The 20,539-nt window shown below is 45.5% G+C and overlaps 1 protein-coding gene across 2 annotated transcripts; it reads left to right on the top strand.

Moving 5' to 3' along the window:
* Nucleotides 1–759: 759 nt before the first annotated feature.
* UCMA (upper zone of growth plate and cartilage matrix associated) lies at nucleotides 760–19,308 on the top strand. Of its 2 annotated transcripts, XM_090041808.1 has the most exons (7): nucleotides 760–882; nucleotides 1,566–1,619; nucleotides 4,314–4,621; nucleotides 5,139–5,204; nucleotides 5,325–5,417; nucleotides 11,935–12,033; nucleotides 15,712–19,308. In XM_090041808.1, the coding sequence occupies exons 3-7, from the start codon at nucleotides 4,564–4,566 to the stop codon at nucleotides 15,807–15,809; spliced, it is 414 nt and encodes a 137-aa protein (XP_089897934.1). In that variant the 5' UTR covers nucleotides 760–882; nucleotides 1,566–1,619; nucleotides 4,314–4,563; the 3' UTR covers nucleotides 15,810–19,308. The 2 variants fall into 2 exon arrangements, with proteins under 2 accessions (XP_089897934.1, XP_089897935.1); XM_090041809.1 differs by lacking the exons at nucleotides 760–882; nucleotides 1,566–1,619 and having other exon boundaries at nucleotides 3,695–4,621.
* The last annotated feature ends 1,231 nt before the right edge of the window (nucleotides 19,309–20,539 follow it).

Raw genomic sequence — 20,539 nt, 5'->3', positions numbered from 1 at the left:
CTCTAGCAGAGGCACTTGTTTGCCACGGGTCTGCCGTGAAAATGCAAAAGGAAATTCAGTACTAAAATCCATCCTTCCCCCTGCTACGTGGGCCCCACTGGGGGTGACGGGAGGTAATATCTCAGACGGACGACGCAAATTAAGCCATGTCACAGCACAGGATTCTTTCCACTTTCCTGCCTACTCGGCACCCAGGGCAACTTGAGCTGGGGATTTGTCCTTACCTATATACCCACACCATTCCCACATCATGCTGGGTTATCGTTATGTTTTCACACCGCCCTAGCTTGTAGTACCAGCTCTTGAGAGTTGCATTAAATTTTTGTCTTAAAGCCCCAGCTCCTGGAGTCCTATGATGACCTGAGAATCTCAACTTTTATTAAAAAATTAAGCTTCTAGGCTGCTTCTAGCTTCTGAGCTGCAACTTGTAAAAGTGATCTAAGCATGTCCTAGAGGCTAAGAACCTGACATTTTTTTCTATATCTCCATGATTTAAGTGAATTTCATTATGGGTCTGTCTGGCTCATTGTTTTTCAGCACTGCATAGTGTTAAAGCTAATTTTCCTTGTACCTGTCTTGTTATTTGCATTGTACCCTGGTCAAGTTCCAGCTTTCTTCTGTAAAAGTGTAAACATTTTGAGTTCCCTCCTCTCCCCCAACTTCTTTCTTAACTCAAAAGCCAAATTAAAGAATTTAGGTCAAGTTTCCAAGAAAAACCTTTATTACTAGAGAAAGCATAGGACATATTATCAGAGTGACAACTTCTTGAACCATGGATTCATCACTGGAGAGCAGCTGCCTCTTGTGTGAGATGCAACAGCTGTTTATGAGCTGATGATGGAGACTACTGCGATTGCAGAAGGAATTTACACAAGGAAAAAGGTGAATAAAATCTAAGTGACACAGGTACTTTATCACAGGATTATCTGATTACTGTACTGAAACTGGATTAACAAATCAAGGCAAATTTAATCTCACTTATTCTTGCATAGAAAGAAAAAAATCTTGCAATATGATCGCAAATGATCAAAGTTGTAGCTTAGTAAGCTAAAAGGCAAAGACAGATCCTCCTCCTGCTATACTGGGCCAGTGCTCAAATGGCAGCATGCCAGCTGTTATGCAATCTGGTAGAGGTGATCTCTTTTATTAGACCAACAAGATTTTTGCAAAAAAATTCTGTAATTGCAAGCTTTTGCACACAAACATCCTTCATGAGCAAATCACCAGTATTTCCACCAGCACTATGAGATTACCTTGAGAACTTTTCAACCCCAGGTAGGTGGGAGGGGGAAAAAAATAACTTATTAACTTCCTCATTATTAGTATAATTTGTCCATATGTTAGGTGATAAACATGATCCAGTCTTATGCTTTGGATCCTTAGGAGAGAGTTTGTGTGATCTCTGCCATAGATATGAGGGATTACTGAATGCTGGGGCAGTTTGATTTCAGCAGGGTAAATCCTGTCCTATGCTGTTTCTGTCAGCATGTCACTGCATAACGACTCTGCATGATTAACAAGCACACCATTTTAATCAAAGCTGGTATTTGTCAATGTTTTTTCAGCGACTGGTACAGAAATCGCCCTTCGTGAAGGCAGCCTGGGACCAGACACGTCTGGTAATGTCTCCGTCTCGCGTACTGTACATAAGAAGTGTTATACACACCTTGTGCCAACCTGATTGGGCTGCAGGAAATTTAAAATACAAACCACATATTCACCCACCCCACAGGCTCTGATGCCAAGGGCCCAGACCCAGAGGTAACATTATTTATTTTCAAGCCCTCATATATATTCTGTTACTCGACTGTTGCCAACCTAAATTTTTTCAACCTTGAGCTGTCCAGTCCAGAATGTATCCAGTCTTTATGTATCCAGGTACCTCGACAGGCTGGATACCTTCAAGTCAGCCGGCCCTGATGGGTTACACCCCAGGGTACTCAGGGAGCTGGCAAGCATCGTAACTCAGCCCCTGGCATGGATCTATGAGAGCTCTTGGCGCTCTGGTGAAGTGCCCGACGACTGGAAGAGGGCCAAGGTGGTGCCGATCTTCAAGAAAGGGAGGAAAGTAGACCCGGCAAACTACAGGCCCATCAGCCTGACCTCTATCCTGGGGAAGGTCATGGAAAAGATTATCAAGGAGGCCATCCTTAACAGACTTGCTGAAGGCAGTATCCTCAGGGATACCCAGCATGGGCTTGTTGTGGGTAGGTCTTGCTTGACCAATCTCATTTTCTTCTATGACCAGATGACTTATCACCTGGACAAAGGGGAAGAGATCGACGTCGTATACCTCGACTTTAAAAAAGCCTTCGATGAGGTATCCCACGATCACCTCTTGGTTAAACTGGCTAACTGCAGCCTTGACATCACCACGAACCGCTGGCTGGGGAACTGGCTCTGCGGTAGGACCCAGAGGGTGGTGGTCGGCAGGAGCCAGTCGTCTTGGTGTGCTGTGACCAGTAGGGTCCCACAAGGCTCTGTACTGTTTAACATCTTCATCAATGATGTGGATGCTGGTGTCAGAAGCAGACTGGCCAAGTTCGCCGACAACACCAAACTTTGGGGTAAAGCATCCGCTCCTGAGGACAGGAGGGTGATCCAGGTGGATCTGGACAGACTTGTGAAATGGGCGGACAAGAACCTGATGGTGTTCAACACTGAAAAATGCAAGGTTCTCCACCTTGGGAGGAAAAACATGCACCGTGCTTATAGGCTCGGTAGTGCTACGCTGGTTAGCACTACAGGTGAAAGGGACTTGAGGGTCATGATTGAGCACAAGATGAACATGAGCCTTCATTGTGATGCTGTGGCTCATAAAGCGAGCAAAACGCTGGCGTGCATCCATAGATGCTTCTCAAGCAGATCCCAGGATGTCATTCTCCCGCTGTACTTGGCCTTGGTGAGGCTGCAGCTGGAGTACTGCATCCGGTTTTGGGCTCCGCAATTCAAAAAGGATGTGCAGAAGCTTGAGAGAGTCCAGAGGAGAGCCACGCGCATGATCAGAGGTCAGGAAAACAGACCTTATGAAGAGAGGCTGAGAGCAATGGGTCTATTCAGCCTGGAAAAGCACAGGCTCAGGCATGATCTGGTGGCCACCTATAAGCTTATCAGGGGTACTCATCAGGATCTGGGGGAATGTCTGTTCACCAGAGCCCCCCAAGGGATGACAAGATTGAACGGTCACAAACTCCACTGTGACCGGTTCAGGCTGGACATAAGAAAGAACTTTTCACTGTCTGAGCCCCAAATTTTGGAACAGACTGCCACTGGAGGGGGTTCAAGCGCCCACTTTGAACGCCTTCAAAACACATTTGGATGCTTATCTTGCTGGGATCCTGTGATCCCTGCTGACTTCCTGTCCCTGGGGCAGGGGGCTGGACTCGATGATCCTCCGGGGCCCAAATGTCTATGAAATCTATGAAATACTGACAGTCAGTTGCTCTGCTGAGTACACAGGTGCCACTTTGTGGGATTTAACTATAATTTATATATCATCAATAACAAAAAATAAATATGCTGTCCCAGCCACTTGCGCAGGGTTCGGGATTGAGAGTATGGTCAGGGGTAGAAAGGTAAGAAAAGTTTATTCACTTAACAAAGACACAACTATGTGTAGTAACAAGGCAAACAATGACAAACCAGAACAATTTGCGTCGGCAACTTATTGGCAGTCCCCTCTGATGCCTGTTGTACAAGGGGTTTCTCTTTCCACAAAGTTCAGTGAAGTCAGGCATCCCCGATCCATGCCGTCCAAGGGGTACCGGGAGGGACCCTGGAATTCAGTTCTTGGGCTCCTCGAGGTCCACAGGCCCACTGATCCAGGCCAACAGCTAACTAATCCTTTTCACAGAGCTACATCTTCCTTCTGAATGGGTTTCAGATATTCCAACTAATTTACAGCTTCTGAATTGTACTGATAACGTACAACCACTCAGATTCCTTTTACTTCAACTGTCTTTAGACTGACCAATAGCAGTAAAGCCTTGGATTCCTTTGGTAAGGTAATTTTAACTACGCCACAGGACCTTACTACTTCAAGGCTTTGCTAAATTTACTAGGCCTTATTTTATACAAGGCCTTACTACATTTTCAACTATAATTAGGCTTTTAGCAACAACATACAGCTTAATATCTAAACAAATACAGAAAAACACTTGGTCTAATCTTCATAGAGTCTTCAGCAAGCACCTTTATCACACAGGCATACTTTTCAGCTGTCACAATATGCTGTTTGTTTGCTTGTACTAGTCAGCTTCTAGGCAAGGATCCCAACTGCTTTCAAGTTTGTAAGGCTAATTATTTCCATTCAGGTGCTGAGTGCCCTGGCACACAAAGTATAAAATTCTTCTTGACAAGATGTTTTCAAGTCTACTGAAGTGTCCTCTGGTCTGGAAAGGAGCAGCTAACTCAACTGGCATCCAGTGCCCCTCCTCTTCCTCTGTGACTTCCCAGCTCCCTGCTTCCTTTCCCAGCTAACGGGAGGGATTTACAAGTAGATCTCAAGGAACTTACTGTGATAGTCATTATTGTTTGGAGGAGTCAACCAGCACTCGGGCAAAGATGAACTGGAAACAAATCCTTTTTCTCTCCTGCCTGGCAACTTTTGTGCTCTTGACTGGTACGTACAATCCAGTAATAATACTGCTTAGAGGGAGACTGGCATTTCAGTAAGAGATGAGCTAAAGCATGAACTCATGTAGGAGGGTAACATGTTATAGGAGCCATGTCATTTTTTTTAAATGGCCAAGGAGTTTGAGAGTAAGTATGTAAGAATTTAATCTAATCCATTGTACTCTATTCAAACCTTGAAACATTGTGATATACTAAGGAGAGGCTGGGTTCTGAGTGTATTGTACACAGATTAAACTACTATCCCTGTAAAATCCTGTTCATCTCAAAATTCTTGTTTTTATTTTTTTTATCCAAAAATCAGTGACGAGGTAAGTCTGCACAGGCATAGGTGCTGAGCACACTGATGCTTTTTCTATGAGAAAATGGATTTCCCAGACTGCCTGTTAGTGGATTACAAGTGGATTTTTTTTAGGGTTTTAGCAGGTTGTAGATTGAAGCATCTGCTTGAGGTCTGTCCTGTGGGATGTTGAATTCAGTGCTCTGTTTGTGCTGTTGTCCTCCAGTACTTGAGGAGAGCGACACCGCTGCTGTGGGTTCCAGGAAAGCAGATGGGGATGAAAATAAGGAAAGTAAGTGGAATTGCAAATTTTAGGAGGGAGAGAGTGGGAACAATGTGCATAAAGCATTCATTTATATTGACTCCCCCTCTTAACTATCAGTGGCCAATCAACTCCTCTCTCTATTCCCAGGTCTGAAAAAGATTTTCATACAAGAATCAGATGCCTCTAACTTCTTCAAAAAGCGCAGCAGGAGATCTACCAGCTCCATAGATGAGCTCAATGGTGAGGCTGTTCGGGAGTGTTTACAGAAAGTGGTATTTTCTTTCCCCTTCTCTCATCTTCCGCTTTCCTTGAGACAGTCCCAAGTTGACCTCCTGCCTCTCAAAGGATTTATTAGCTGATCAAAGGTAGCGGGTTGGGGTGGGGGTTGTTTCTTTTGGATTAGAAACTGTTCATCATTGATTATCTAAATTTTAAATGGCAGAATGTGCCAACGAATGACAATTTGGAGGGAAAGCAAGAGGAGATAGATGGTGCAGGAGGAGAAGTGTAATTTTTATGGAATTGAATAAAAATGACATGGTAGGAAAATATTTAAAGATTTAGGGGAAATTGAACTATTTGAGTAGGTTTAAAGAGATTAGTCATTAGAGTAATCTCCAAAATGAGTGAGTGTGTGTGTGTGAAATGAGGTGAGAGAGAAACTTAGAATGAACTTTTTTCATCTGCAAAATCTCTTAGACTTGGCTAACAGGACTGAAATGAATATTGTATCCTTGGCGTTTTCGAAAGGGCTCAGACATCAGACATCTCAGGACAGGCTGAGCTCAGCAGGCTGTCGTAGGAGGCACAGGGCAACATGGTGAAGTGAACGTGTGTGCTTATACAATCTATCCCCTCACCCCTTTCACGCAGTCATCTTACGAAAGGAGCTAAACAACAAGCAGATCTCGGGTCCGGCACCGAATGAAATGAAAAAAATAGCATTAGAAAATATGCACCTGGCTTCTGCAAGAACCTTAACTTCCAATTGGGAGGAATAAATGTAACAAAAGTCAAATGGCTCATTTGGTGAGGCACTGGGGTTTGTATCAAATGAACTGATTTGGTGCTATCTGTCCTTCTGATCAACAAAGCTAATGGTAGGTTATTGGGAGACGAGATAATTAAGGTAATTTTCAAATTATTACCGAAAAGTTAAGGCTGATTTAAGTGGTTACTTTTCAAAATACAGGGTCCAAATATATGTAAACCAGTGATCTATTTAATTAGGTTGTGACCACTTGAACAATAGCAGGTAATTATGTAGTAATGATGCATGTGTGATGGCGTTTGCCTTCTAGCGGTGTAAATTAGTCCAACGTATGCAGTGGCAAATACGTCTGAAGCAGTGTTTATTCTTAAATGAGCAGTAAATAATCATATAATGGCAGACACATAGTAAAGCCAGAAGGATTAAATCCTACTCTCACTGACGAGACACAAGCCCACTGAATTCATTATTTCAGTACTAAACTACTGAAATCAATAATTTTACACTGCTGTGCCTGAGAGTGCAAGTTGGCCCAACAGCACAGACATAGATTATGTGGTCATATCTTTTGCTCAATATCCCACTAAATTGAACAGTAGAATTGTCCTCTATCAGTCTGTGATCAGACTGAGATCCAGAGCTTCCCAGTGGTAAGGTCTGATCTAGAAAACTCCCTTTTCTCACACTACTGACCCAAAGCTGACATCTCTAAGCCTTCCTGTCTGGTCCATTTAACCATTACCACTAATGCCACCATTTCCACCCATCCGTCAGCATATCAGAGAGGCATATGTGGGACACCTCTACCCAGCTTCAAATTGTATGATGTATTCCCCGTCTCCCTTTTTTTACAGTACATATGTGATTTGGCAATAGTTCCTTATATATCATGAAATTATTTATATTATTGAGCCATAATACAAAGGGCTAACTGCTGAGCACTTCCTATACTATCAAGTCACGGAGCAATATCCCTGGAGTGAGGTTTTGGAAGGTGGGTTCACATCAATATACCACCATGGAAGAGGAATAAATTAGTGGCTGGAGATGTTGCCAGGCTTCAGCTGACAGGAATCAGACCAGCATCCTCTCACACAAGATAGCTTAGTGGATATTTAAGTGATGGATCAAGAGGAGCATGATGGGTTTGTCCTAATTCTCAGGCAATCCTAGAATCATAGAAGTAGGATTGGAAGGGACCTTATAGATCTTCAAGTCCGACCCCCTGCCAGGGCAGGAGAAAAAAAACTGGGCTCAAATGATCCCAGCTAGGTAGGCATCAAGCCTCCTTAAAGACCCCCAGGGTAGGAGCCAGCACCACTTCCCTTGGAAGTTGGTTCCAGCTCCTAGTCGCCCTGACCGTGAAGTAGTTCTTGCAGATGTCTAATCTAAACCTCTCTCCAACAAGTTGTGGCCGTTATTCCTTGTTATGCCGGGGGGGCTAGGGGAAACAAGGTCTCTCCCAAACCCTTCTGGTCCCCCCTAGTGAGTTTATAGACTGTCACCAGGTCCCCCATCAGCCTTCTCTTGTGAAGGCTGAACAGGTTCAGGTCCCGCAGTCTCTCATTGCAGGGTCTGCCCAGTAGTCCCTGGATCATGTGGGTGGCTTCCTCTGGATCCTCTCAATGTTGTCCACATCCCTCTTGAAGTGGGGCACACAGAACTGGACACAGTACTCCAGCTGTGGCCAGACCAGTGTTGCATAGAGGGGGAGGATCACCTCCTTGGCCCTACTTGAGATGCACCTGTGGATGCACGACGAGGTCCAGTTAGCCCTGCCAGCCGTGACCTCGCATTGTCAGCCCATGTTCATCTTGGAGTCAATAATGACTCCAAGATCCCTTTCTGCCTCCGTGCTCTCAAGAAGGGAGTTTCCCATCTTATAAGTGTGCTGCTGGTTCCTACTGCCCAAGTGCAGCACCCTGCACTTGTCAGTATTGAAACGCATCCTGTTTTTGTTAGCCCACCCCTGTAACCTATCCAGGTCTTGCTCCAGTCTTTCCCTCCCTACTAGCATGCTCACCTCACCCCAAATTTTGGTACCATCAGCGAATTTAAACAGGTTGCTTTTCACCCCCTCGTCCAAATCGCGGATAAAGAGATTGAACAGCGTGGGCCCCAGGACCGAGCCCTGGGGGACCCCGCTGCCCACTTCTCCCCAGGTCAAATATGACCCGTCCATCACCACCCTCTGAGTATGACCCTTCAGCCAATCTGCAGTCCATCTGACTGTGTAGGCATCAATGCCACAGTCGCCCAATTTTTTAATGAGGGGGGGGGTGGGAGATGTTGTCAAAGGCCTTGTTGAAGTCCAGAAAGACTACATCCATGGCGACACCTGCATCCAATGCTTTTGTGACCTGATCATAAAAGGCAATCAGGTTGGTCTGACATGACCTCCCCATAATGAAACCGTGCTGGTTGCCCTTGAGCATCATCTCTGAGGCCGGCCCATCGCAGATGTGCTCCATGATGATCTTCTCAAAGAGTTTCCCTAGGATTGAGGTAAGACTGACGGGCCTATAGTTGCCCGGGTCCTCTCTCCTCCCTTTTTTAAAGATGGGGACCACATTGGGTATCTTCCAATCATCTGGCACCTGGCCTGAGCACCATGAGCGCTCGTAAAGCCGTGCCAAGGGCCCTGCAATAACCCCTGCTAGCTCCCTCAACACCCTGGGGTGGAGAGCATCTGGACTCGCTGATTTAAACACATCCAGCCCCTCGAGAAGCTCTCTAATCCCGTCCTCCCCAACCTGAGGTCTGGAGGCGTTCCCCTTGAGTCTATCTTGTATCACGGTGGGGAAGTCCCAGTCCCTGCCCAAGAAAACAGAGGTGAAGAATTGGTTAAAGAGGTCTGCTTTCTCCTCCAATAATCAGCTTGAACAGGAAGCTGCGCACTGGAAAGCCCAAGCCTAGACCTGGCTGGCAGTGCGAGTGGGAAAGCAGGATGGAAGCAGTGGGGAAGGTCCCCCCTTCCATAGCCTGAGGTTTTAAAATGAAGTGTTGGGTGAGGTTGGGAATCTCTATCCTCTGAGCGAGGTTAGCTGGTTATATGCCATGTTTAGTGAAAGAGGAATATGACCTATTTTGTCCGGGTGTTAACACGGACTTTACAAATTTTAAGTAGCCAGTGCATCTTCAACGCTGTCTTAAAACAAGGACCTTTCTAGTTGCTCAGACCTCAGTGAACTCCTTCCTAAACATCCATGCTGAATGGATGGATGTTGAACTATGTCCGAGTACCAACATGGACAGTCAGCAATGACGTGCAGTCCTCTCCTCTCCCAGCTGGCAAAGATCTGCATCCCAGGATTGGAACAGGTTCAACATGATGCTGCTGAGACTGTAAAATACTATTTAAGCTAGAAGCACAAGATCCTTCCAAAGCCACCAGCTGTCACATGGTGCAGCCCCCTGGTCCTTTTGGCCATTGTTCCTGGGTGATTCGGATGAGGTCGCATCCTGGATGTAATGCCTTGCTGACACAACTACTTGCGCAGGGCTCTACCTTTGGAAGCAATGCCTCATTGAGAAACACAGTAAGAGTTTAGGGCAGAAGACGTCGCCACCCATTTTCTTTAACCATTGTCACCTTCCTCTAGTTCTTGGATCGGCAGTTCTTTTGCTGCCTTCCTTCAAACCAGCAGCTTTATACTCTCTCAAAGCTTTTTGTCCTCCATTTCCTCTTTTCCAGGGTTACAAAGCGGGTTGCTTAACTTTCAGGTGTTCAGCTCCGACTATAACGTAGCGACACAGGAATCCAACTTAACACCCATTCTGTGCTTTTCAATACCTCTAGGAAAAAAAGTAATTGCATTTTCTTTCACTGATCCCAGTTCTTGAATGATGGAGGACTTGGCTCTACTGTCACTTGAATGCCACCTGCTTATTACATCCTTCTTTGAAATCGTCATTTAATGAAAGATTTTAATCGTTTATTGCTTTGCTCCTCAATTAAAATCCCTGCAGTCCTCCCTTCCCCCCCATCCCTCACTTCTTTCTACTAATCTAATTCACATTGCCTCTGCTCAGGACTGTGTTAGGTTAGTTTATGCTCATGTGTTCCTAGGAAGGTGATCATGCAGAGGGGAGAACAAATCTTCACGATCCTTTTCCCAATAAAGGAGAAACATTTTCCTGGACCCAAATCTGGCAATTCGTGATCCGTGACCCAGAGAAGATGGACGATGTAGGGCTTGCTCTGCCAACCTTATGCTGCCCTGGAGCCCTGTATGCAGGCCTGCTGTCCTCGGCACATCACAGGAATGGTGCAGAGTATGGAGTCAAGGACCTGACCTATGATTACAATAGGTTTTGGCAACATTTGGGAGTAGGAGGGACTATTTTAATAGAGCTTTGTTCTGTATGGGCTACTTCCAACTCAACCCACACCACCACTGCAGTCTATAGCCCCTCTGGCAAATCTCCGGTCACAGAAGTCCACTGCCAAATCACCATGGAAGCCCCTCAGCTCTTTGGGCTGGATAAAATGGTTTTGGGGGTTGAGGTTACTGACCCCTGAGCTAGAACATGAGCCAAAGCTGTGAGCTGTTTCCAAACCAAGGATTTGGTTGTAACCAACCCACTCCCTCGCACCAAAACAAAAATTCAAAATAGTCTGGATGGGAGGTTTAATTTGGGCTTCTCCCCACTTCAAAACTTTAATGTTTCACGTTCCGGGGGCAGTAGGAAACTTTGGGCACATCTACACATGGCTGTACAGCGCCTTTTGTTCCTGCGTCGTTATTTATACTTCCTTTTGGAAGTACTAAACGATGGTGCAGTAACAGCCTGTACTGTGCTGTGCTGGCCGCACACAGTTAGTTTTGGCCACTACGTTGCTGTAGCAACATGCTATACTGTGACAAGGGCGCACGTTGCTACAGCGGCATAGCAGCACCGTCACGGTTTTTGCCAATGGATGCTATGGTGCCATAGCACATCTTGCGTAGACGTGTCCTTTAACTACTACTTGTTTATCGTGGGATTTTAAAAGTTTGTCAGCGCTGTGACCTGAGCACATCTGGAGGGGAACACAGCTGAGTATCCCCTGCCCACCAACCCGTAAATACCAAGTCCACGTACGTGGGTGAAGCCACTACAGGAGCCTCCTCAAGCATATCGGAGATGCTTTCAAAGGAGGTCCCAGGGGGATGCTCCTGGGGTTACTTCCAGGTTTGGTGCATGCAAGGCAGAGCAGATGCTCTTAAGCATGCCCTAGCTGCTCTTTCCTGAATACACTGGGGACATGTCCCCCTACTCATTAGACAGCTATACAGGAACCACGGTCCTCTTTCCATGACAGAAGTGTTGTATGGAGTTAGGCTGTCAACTTCACGGCTAGGTTCTAGTCTGGTCTCAATTTGACCTAACTCGGGTGACTCTCTTCCATGTATATAATGTCCATTGGCTTAGCTCTTGGGGTCCTGGTGAGGCCCACATATCAAACCAAACACCATCTACCAACCTATATTTGGACAATCTGTATTTTCACCTGTCTTCTAAATGGAATCGCTCGTAGCAGCTAGCAGTTTTCCTATCAGCACTTTTTGCAGGTGTTATTTATGTTGCACAATGAGATGATGAAAGCTTGTCAGGTCCTTAGCAGGGCTCCTGTAAGCCAGGATTTAGGCAACACAGCTGAAAATAAGCCCAGTACACAAATGATGTTCTGTCAGGATAGTCAGAGCTATTGTGTTTAAGATCAAAACTATGCTCCACTGCCTGAAGATTTCTTCACTGCTGATATCGTTCTCTTTCACACAGCGGAGACACGGCAAATGCTGGCCGCCGATGAGCAGAGGAGGGAGTATTTTGAGGAGCAAAGGAATGAGCACGAGAACTTTGTTGAAGAAGAACGTCACGGTAAGAACAAAATGTGATACTTTAGATCAGCGGTGCCCGAGCTTTTGGGCCAGAAGAGTGGTGTCCAGCCAGCCTGCAGACCAAAGCCCTGGTCCCGGCCGGGCCCAGCCATGCTATCTAGCGCACAGGGCCACGTTACATGGCCCACAGGGCTCCCTGTGGGTTTGGATCTTGGCAGCACAGAAGTGCTAATTAATGCTGCTACGGCTTCCCCCACCACCAAGTTTTTGGACCCACGGGGAGCCCCTAAGCCAGATCTGGCCTGCAGGCTGGTGGTTAAGCACCACTGCTTTTAGATGGTCCTGCCAAGATCGTTATTTGGTGCTATGTAATTGTTCTAGTGCAGCAGTGCCTAAAGGCCAGAATGAGGCATAGTCCCCTCATGCAAGGTGTTCTATCAGCATGCGAGATGGCCTCTTACAATTGAACTCTGCTCCAGCAAATACCGTCCATTCCTAGGTGTCCTTATACTGCTGCATAGAATTCATACTGCAGAGAAGGGGAGAGGTCTGTTTTAAGTAGAACCATAGTGGTGGGGGGGGTTCCAGTTTGCATTTCCCAGAGGCGAGTCTTGCATCGCTCAAGTCCTCACCTGGAAGACCTTCTTTCTGTGAAAGCCTGGTTTGGGGCCTGGTGGGAACTTGCTATTTAGATGTTAGAATGAGACTCCTTTTTACTGGGGTGAGATTTTAGGAATGCAGGACTCTGGGATTGCCTTTCCCAGATGTTCCCATAGGTTTGGGCCAGCAAAGGGCGCCAGGAAAATCAGCACTGAACACTGCAGCACACCCGTGCCACAAGGCCCATGGAGTCTCCATTTGGCAGCTATCCACATCTCCCATATCAAAGCCCACAGGTTTCAGTTGGGCTTTGCACACTGTGTGAGGACCCTTCCATCTGATGAATGAGCATGCAAACAGCACCCTCTGCCAGGGGCAGTGTTTTCACACAGGAGGTTGCACACCAAGTGGTTTTGATATCAGCTGCCATATCACAGAACAAGCAAAGGAGTGGCAGCTCCAACAAGCAACTTCCCTGCATTTACTTACCAAGAAAAGAGTTGCAGCTGGGTAAAGAAAAGCACAAGAGCACTTGGGGTCAAACAGCAGGTCCCGGGAAAAGCAGGAAATAAAAGCCAGACCCCCTGGCACGCAGGGCCGTGCTTCAGAGCAGAAACTGTTGTGCTGCACCCTTGAGGCACACAAAGGAGTGACTTGCTTGGGTTATCTGTCAAAACAGGATAAATCTGAGAGGAATTGTGAAATCTGACAGGTTAACACTTATAAAACACTTTGGCATCCCTGAAGGAGGGCCTCCTTTGCCTTTCTCCAAGCTCAAACTAGCGTATCATCTTCATTTCTTTCCTGTCATATTGATAGAAGGAAAAAAAGACAGTTTCCTCATGTATTTCTAGACCAGAAATAAGAAATCTAATCTGAAAACGGTTCTTGGAGAACAAAGGTGACAAAATCACTTTTATTAGAGTGGTAGTACAGAATCAGTCCCTGGAAAGACTCAGCTACCTTGAGGATGAACAATTTTCTCTCTAAGCAATAGTATTTCTTTCTACATTTATTTTTCAACTATTGATGGACATTTTTCTTACTCTTCTCATAACCACCCAATGCCTGCAACCATGCTGGTGGCAGACGTGAACGAAGTACGCTAACGGCACAACTACCCGAGAGCGAGCCCCAGAGCTGGGCTGCGATGCTCTCTCCCTCTCCCATCATCAGGAAAGCCCATTACTACTGCTGCTTTCCAGCCAGTCCTCTGTACTTCCTCATGCTGTTGGGAGCTTGCATTAAGAAAACGTTCACTGTGCACATTCTCTTACATATAAATGAACAAATGGCCCCATAGATGCTTCAGCTGGCTCACGAGAGAGCAAGCAGGAAAAGCCAGTTGTGGGATGGGTGGTTAAGACAGCGGGCAAAGGTAATGACAGGAGCAGAAGAACATTTTCCTTGGATGGCTTACTAAACACAACCAGATGGGCATTTGTGAAACCGCAAACGGACGTGGCTAACCAAGCTGAGGCCTGGGGGCACTTTGCTGTGTGTTCTGCCTTAGGAGGAGACTGGGAAGAAGCGACTCAGAGGCATTCCTTGCTTTTATCGCCTCCTTTTGGCTACATTTTGAGAAGACCTATTTCCTGGAAGTGGCTGTTCACTTGAGAAGCTGACATTACTTGAAGTGCCATTTGCAGGCAGTTTTAAAACAGTTCTTTGACAAATATCCATACTTGCCCCTTTAAGAAAGGTATTCAGGAAGGCAAGGCTTAAATACCTGCTAAATATATTTAACCCTCTACTTGCTAGCTCTGCAGTCAGACAGGCCATGTGGCTCTGCCTTGTGGTTTATCATGGAAATTAGCCATTAGGGCACTGGCATTTTCCAGCCAAATATGCATCTAAGAAAGTGTGAATTTTTGGATTTTTAAGAATTGTACCTAGCTTTTCCTCTCTGTGCTTGTATAAATCTAAAGTTTACCAAGGTTAATGGATAACAGGGACACACCTGTTGGATTCAGTAGCACAAAAGCTGCAGTCCAACTTGCCACTACCCAGCACATTCATTTGCACTCCAGTGGCTAATCTGATCTTCATGCAGTTATGCCATTCAGAGGTACCGATGGCCACATTTAGAAGACTCAGAGCCAGCTGGTAAGTCTGAATGACACAATTCAAAATGACTTCATTATGACTGTCATTAAGCATAGCCAAGGCAAAGGGTTCCTGCTGTGTGTGCTGCTGAATGCCTCAGCGAGGACCATTCCATGGATTTTAGTGAAATCTAAATAGATGGCTCCAGAGCCTGAGAGACCTGCAGAAGGGTAGTAATATATTAGCTTTAACAGCTCAAAGAAACATGAGTCAGAATAAATTTACTTGGAACGTATGTCAAGCCAGACACAGCAATCTGTAACCGCTTTCTCAAGGTAACTGGAAGGTGAACATTAAAACTGGCCCCCAAAGAGCCTAGCACGATGGCACCCAAAGCTCCTAGGTGCATCTCCCTGCAGGAGTAAGTGTGGATCCAGGGTGTGCTGAAGGCAGGAAGAGACATGAACTAGAACACATTTAGGAGCTTTTTAAATTCACATTTAGATAACAGAAACCTTTCAACAAGGTTTGCTGAGGTTTACAAGCAAAAGATATTTTTAGCAAAGGTAGACCCCTTTGAAAAATATAAAGTGGATTTCTGGATTTGCAAGTAACTTCTGCAAAATCTCTGTTTCCGAGCTCTTGTATTGGTACCACCCATCATGGTGGCAGCTGGGTAGCCCATCACCCGATTTTTCTTAGGAAAGGTGCAGAGTGGTGCTTGTGATCAGCGTGCATTGGCATATGGATGTGGCCTTTTTTAAGTGCAACTCAGGGAGAGAAAAGTTCCCAGGCTAGAGGGAGACTTGCCACTGCATTGGCCAGTTCTGAACTTTGCAGGTGACCATGATCTTTACCCATACTTTTGGGGGAAGGTCTCCTTTTAACAAGGACTGTACACTGGGCCTAATTTACCCTGAAATCTCTCTCTGCATTATGTACATCTTGGAAGCTAGGAACAGGCAGTAGGAGCTTTAAGAGAACACAGTCTTTCTTCAACACTGTCCTATTGCATTTGCTGCCTGATAGAAGGCAAACTGCAGTTCAACTCTTTCTTTCTCCCCATCTACAGAACAGAATGAGAGAACCCGGGAACAGACTGAGCAGTGGCGCCAATATCACTATGACGGTCTCTACCCATCTTACCTGTATAACCGCCATCACATCTAAGTCTGTGACAAAGGGGGAACTTGAAGAGTTAAACATTTGCCGATCAAGACATTTACAGGATACCTGAAAGGCAACATTTCCAAAATCTTGATCATGTTATAGATCCCCCCTGTGGAATCTATTCCATTAAGCCCCTTTATTTGCATTGGCTTCATTTTACCAGGTAGAGCTTCTCATAGGGTGCTGCTTTGCTTTATATTTTGAGGTGCTCATATGTATGACAAAAGCTGGACTTAGCACATGAAAGGGGAACAAGGCGGATAAAATGAAGTCCTTGAGACTTGTCTGAATCAGGGTAGTTTAGGTCGCTCTGTCTCTGCTCCGTGTAAACCAGGTAAAAGGGGTTTTTTGTTGTTTTTTTTTTAAATCACTATATTTGGAGGGATCAGCAAGAAGAAAAATCCATGTTTGCTGAAATCCCAGTCTCTGTAATGTTTTAAGTAAAAAAAATGGTGCTGTATCCACATTCTGTATTTTTTATTAAAGTTATATAGCTTTTGCAATCTCCCTGGGGAACTCCTCCTTACTTGCCTTGTCCAAAATGGACAGAACTTCCCATCATCTTTAACCAGTCCCCTAAAAACATGTAAGCAGCTCATGATGTAAAAGATATGTAGGCCTAGGGGGATTTTGTTAAATTTAAATGTAGGATTAGGGATGATTGGAACATTTACACAGTTTTTCTCTCTCTACATTGTTCTTATTCCAGCCACTAATAAATGTTTACCACTTGAGCACTGAGAGCCAGCATTGTTCTCTGAATTAACCAGAGCCTGTGGCAGGTTAGCTTTACCAGCTAACCTGCCCAGGGAATCCGAGTGAATCCTCACTCCTGGCGGTAGAGGTAGGTGTGATCTCTTTTATGAGACCGACAAAATAGTTGGAAAAAATTGTTCTTTGTAAGCTTTTGGGCACAGACACCCTTCTTCAGGCACAGGGAGAGTTGGCTGCTGTTTTGTGAGGGTTGTTTGGATGGAATAAGTCTCTCATGAGGCTCCCCTTCAAATCAACTAGTGTGATAGGAGCAAGGGAAGGAAAATGAGCTGGCCTTCTTGCCACAAAACAAAGGGAAGAAGTTATATAAAATTGCTTTTCCAAGGTGAGTGGGATCCACTTCTCAGTTACAGAACTAAGTACAGACACCAGGAGGGAAACCCAGTACTTGCCCCATTAACCAACAGTAGAACAGCCATGGGATCCCTGCTGGAAGGCTCCTGAGAAGAGCAAGTTAGTGGCTTTTCCCCCATGCACCTAGTAGCTGGGAAAAGGGGTTAACAGAGATCACCCCTCCCCAGAAGGCAAGTAAGTACAAGCCTGTCTTCCTCCAGCTGCTCATACGAGGGAAGCATGTCCTGCTGGGCTTACTCATAACAAACAGATCATTCAAATGGAGACGAGAGGCCTACTCTCCTGCTTTCCTAAGGATTCTTCCCCTGGGAACTGGACTGAGACCAGCAGTTCATTTGAGATCAGATGTCACTCAATAACCATAATAATAATAAAAAAAAGATGACAGATCTAAGCCTTTCAGTGCTTGGTTTCCTGTGCCAACACGGCTCATTTGATTTCTGCCAGAACGAGACAGATTGGTGTGAGCACACCCAGCCCTGAAGGGTTGTTTGTCATGAAGTCAGCAGGCCTCCTGCAAGGCTCATCAATAAAATGCTACATAATTCTTGTTTTAAGTGCTAAGAAACACTGTAAGGCGTAGTTCCCCAGTCCGTGAATACCGTTCCAGGGGGAACTGGTTGGAACCCTTGCACCTGTGTATAGGAGAGCAGATTAGAGGATCAGAGAGACCAACGGGCCTTAAACATCTACCCCGTTACCTTGTTCCTCTCTAATGTTTTGCCATCACAGACCTGCAGTCTGCCCTTTTGAGAGTCTTTCTGAAACACCTTCAGTGTACAAAAGAACTGGTGGGGGAAACACATGTGTTACAAGAAGGTCTGTTGAAAGTGAGGTCTACAGCTTCGCCCAACTCAGGAGAACTTTGTCATCCACTCCCCTTGGACGTGTGGGTCTAGCACAGATTCTTTATGACCTCAAGCAAGTCTGAAACAGGAATAGCAGGAGTCAGGACCCTACTATGGAGAGGGGCTGATACTTGAACATCTTAGTTGGAAGGCATGATGGAAACAGAAGGTACTGTTACAAGTACATGACAAAGTTGACACAGAAAAGCATATGAAAGTACACATTTGAGTCATCTGAAGTCTTGATCAGCCCCCAGACCTGTTGAGTCACTGTCCCCTGCTCTAATCCATAGCTAATACTGCTGTCATCTCCGAGCTGCTGCAAAAAGAACCAGTTAGTAGGTCCCACTTACTACTCAGCGAGGACTCAGACTCTTACCATTGTTTCTGGGACCTTTAGACTCAGGCCCCAGGCCACTTCCTTGGAGCACAGAGCTTTATACAAAACACCCAAAATCAGTGCCTAAGACTCCCCAAGGCCCCCAGACACTTAGATGTGCTCTACTGGAGCTCCATCCCACTGGGGCTCTCAGCACTTCTTGTAACCACTTCAGGAAGAATAGGGCAGGAATACAAGGAACAGGCATGATCAAGAAATTTCTTAACCCCAGGGACTCTGTTCCTAAAGCACTCAAGATGCAGAAGCTTAGTAAGGAAGTGTTAAAATTGGAAAAATGTACACAATACAGTAGTTATGGGAGAAACAAGACCCCATGCATAATAACCACATTGGTACATAATTGTGGGATGGTAAAGCAGTCTTAAGTATGGATACGGTCTTCATTTGTCTGGGGTTTGAAACAGCCAAATTCCTCAAGAGCATCCTCCCCAGTCTCAGCTCCTCTATCAATTCCAAGATGTCAGCATTTCAGACTGGCCATTTTCTCTTTTGTGCATACCTTTCTTCTGTGTGATGATGCTTGGTCCCCTGCCCAGAGCAGCCCACATGTCTCAAATTACCTTTGTCCTGGCCACAGGCCCCTCCAGGTAGTCACAAATCCCTTCCCCCACTAGGCTTACCCCATATACCTCTTTGCAGGTCAGAGTAGAAAAAACATCATTATGCAAGTGTGGGTCAGCAGCTGAGGAAGTCAGTGACACAAATTGTAACCTGTGTTGCTTCCCAGCCACAGTCCTGCAAACACCTTTCTTGGGAAGGAGCATCATCTGAGCAACAAAATAGGCTGGCTGGGGCCTCTGCATTCAAACTTAATCTAACATGGGGTTCCTAACCTGAATATATTATATCCTACTGGCATATGAATCTTTGCAAATATTTAAAAATAAGTGCAGGTAGAAATAAGCAAATCCAGCTGTATTGAAAGCACACAAGAATTTCCAGTGCATTCCTCTACTGGATGCATCTTTGTATAGAAAGGCAGAAAGCTAGCATGCCTTTGAGAATAAAAACATTGATTCCAAGTAGAACTCAGTAAGGAGCGTTTGTGCGCTTACCAGCCTGTAATAGGTTGAGAGAGGCTCTTGTCAGACATGCTGTTGAATGAATCAAAGCAAGAGCACGAGCCAAGCACCAGAAATGAGGTACTGTTCATTTGGCTAGAAGCCGGCAGTGAGACATGCACTGCACTAACTGCCTCAGCGCTTATAAGCCAGGTTGCCACTTCAATTAAAAAGCCAAGCTATTAATGCCACAATTTCTTATAGTCTTAAATTAAAAACCGGGGCGGGGGGAGGGGAGGGAAATTAAGGTCTTTTAACTCCATGTTGTTTCAAAAGAGTATTAAATTTTCATTAACCTGCCTTTATTTAACGGTTAATGAGACTGAACTGATTACTGTAGAAAAGTAAGAATGCAGAAGGTTTCATTACTCCAAAGCATTTGCAAAGGGCAAAGTAGGAAGATGCCTTTCAGCAACAAGTTAGTAGATCTTTCTAAATTAAAGCTCCCAAAAGGTGAGATGCATTTTGAAATCCAGAAGGGGAAAAAATGCTTAACGGGTCTATTAAAAACAAGGTTATTCTAATAAAGGGCTTTGTCTCATCCCACTCATTTTGATACGCAAAGTTGGCACTCTGCGTCTGGAAAAATTATTCCTGCGGTCAAGGAAACAGTTCCCTCACCAGGAATTCCATTCCCAGCTGATCTATGAGCTTGCTCGCCAAATCTGAATAACAGCCCCATTATAGAGCGTATTTTCCCATTCAGAATTGAATTCCAGTGCAGTTTAGCCCAATGATTTAACTGATGAGCCAACAGACCTATCCTGCCAAAGTTAACACAGCAGAAGAGCTGACCAGCAGCAAGGGAGAAAAAAAAAGGGAGTGCTCAATTATTGTTTTTCCTGTTTTCCTTGGGGTATGCTATTTGAGGCTCAAAGGCCACTGAAACTGGTCAAGTTCAGGGAGGACACCAAGTTATGGGGGAGCGTGACCACATGTGAAGATAGGCTACAGATAGAAACAGGTGGACCTAGACAGGCTGGCAAGTTGGGTGGATCAGAATCTGTTGAAGTTCAATGTCGAGAAATGTAAAGTGTTCCACCTTGGGATGAGCAATCCCAACACACCTACAGGCTTGGTGGCACCAAACTGAGTAGCACCACAAATGAAAGGGTCCTGGGGGTAATAACAGACCACAGTATGAACGAGCTGGCAGTGTGATGCTGTAGCCAGTAGGGCAAATAATACTCTGGCATGCATCTCCAGCAAAGCCAAGGAGGTGATTCTTCCCCTCTGCTCAGCACTGGCGAGACCGCAGCTGGAGTACTGCGTCCAGTTCTGGGCACCGCACTT

The sequence above is a fragment of the Crocodylus siamensis genome, chromosome 4, assembly GCF_052110815.1.
Source record: "Crocodylus siamensis isolate JL-2025a chromosome 4, ASM5211081v1, whole genome shotgun sequence".
NCBI lineage: Eukaryota > Metazoa > Chordata > Crocodylia > Crocodylidae > Crocodylus > Crocodylus siamensis.
The sequence above is the reverse complement of the archived record's forward strand: the minus strand, read 5'-3'. Positions and strand labels throughout refer to the sequence as shown.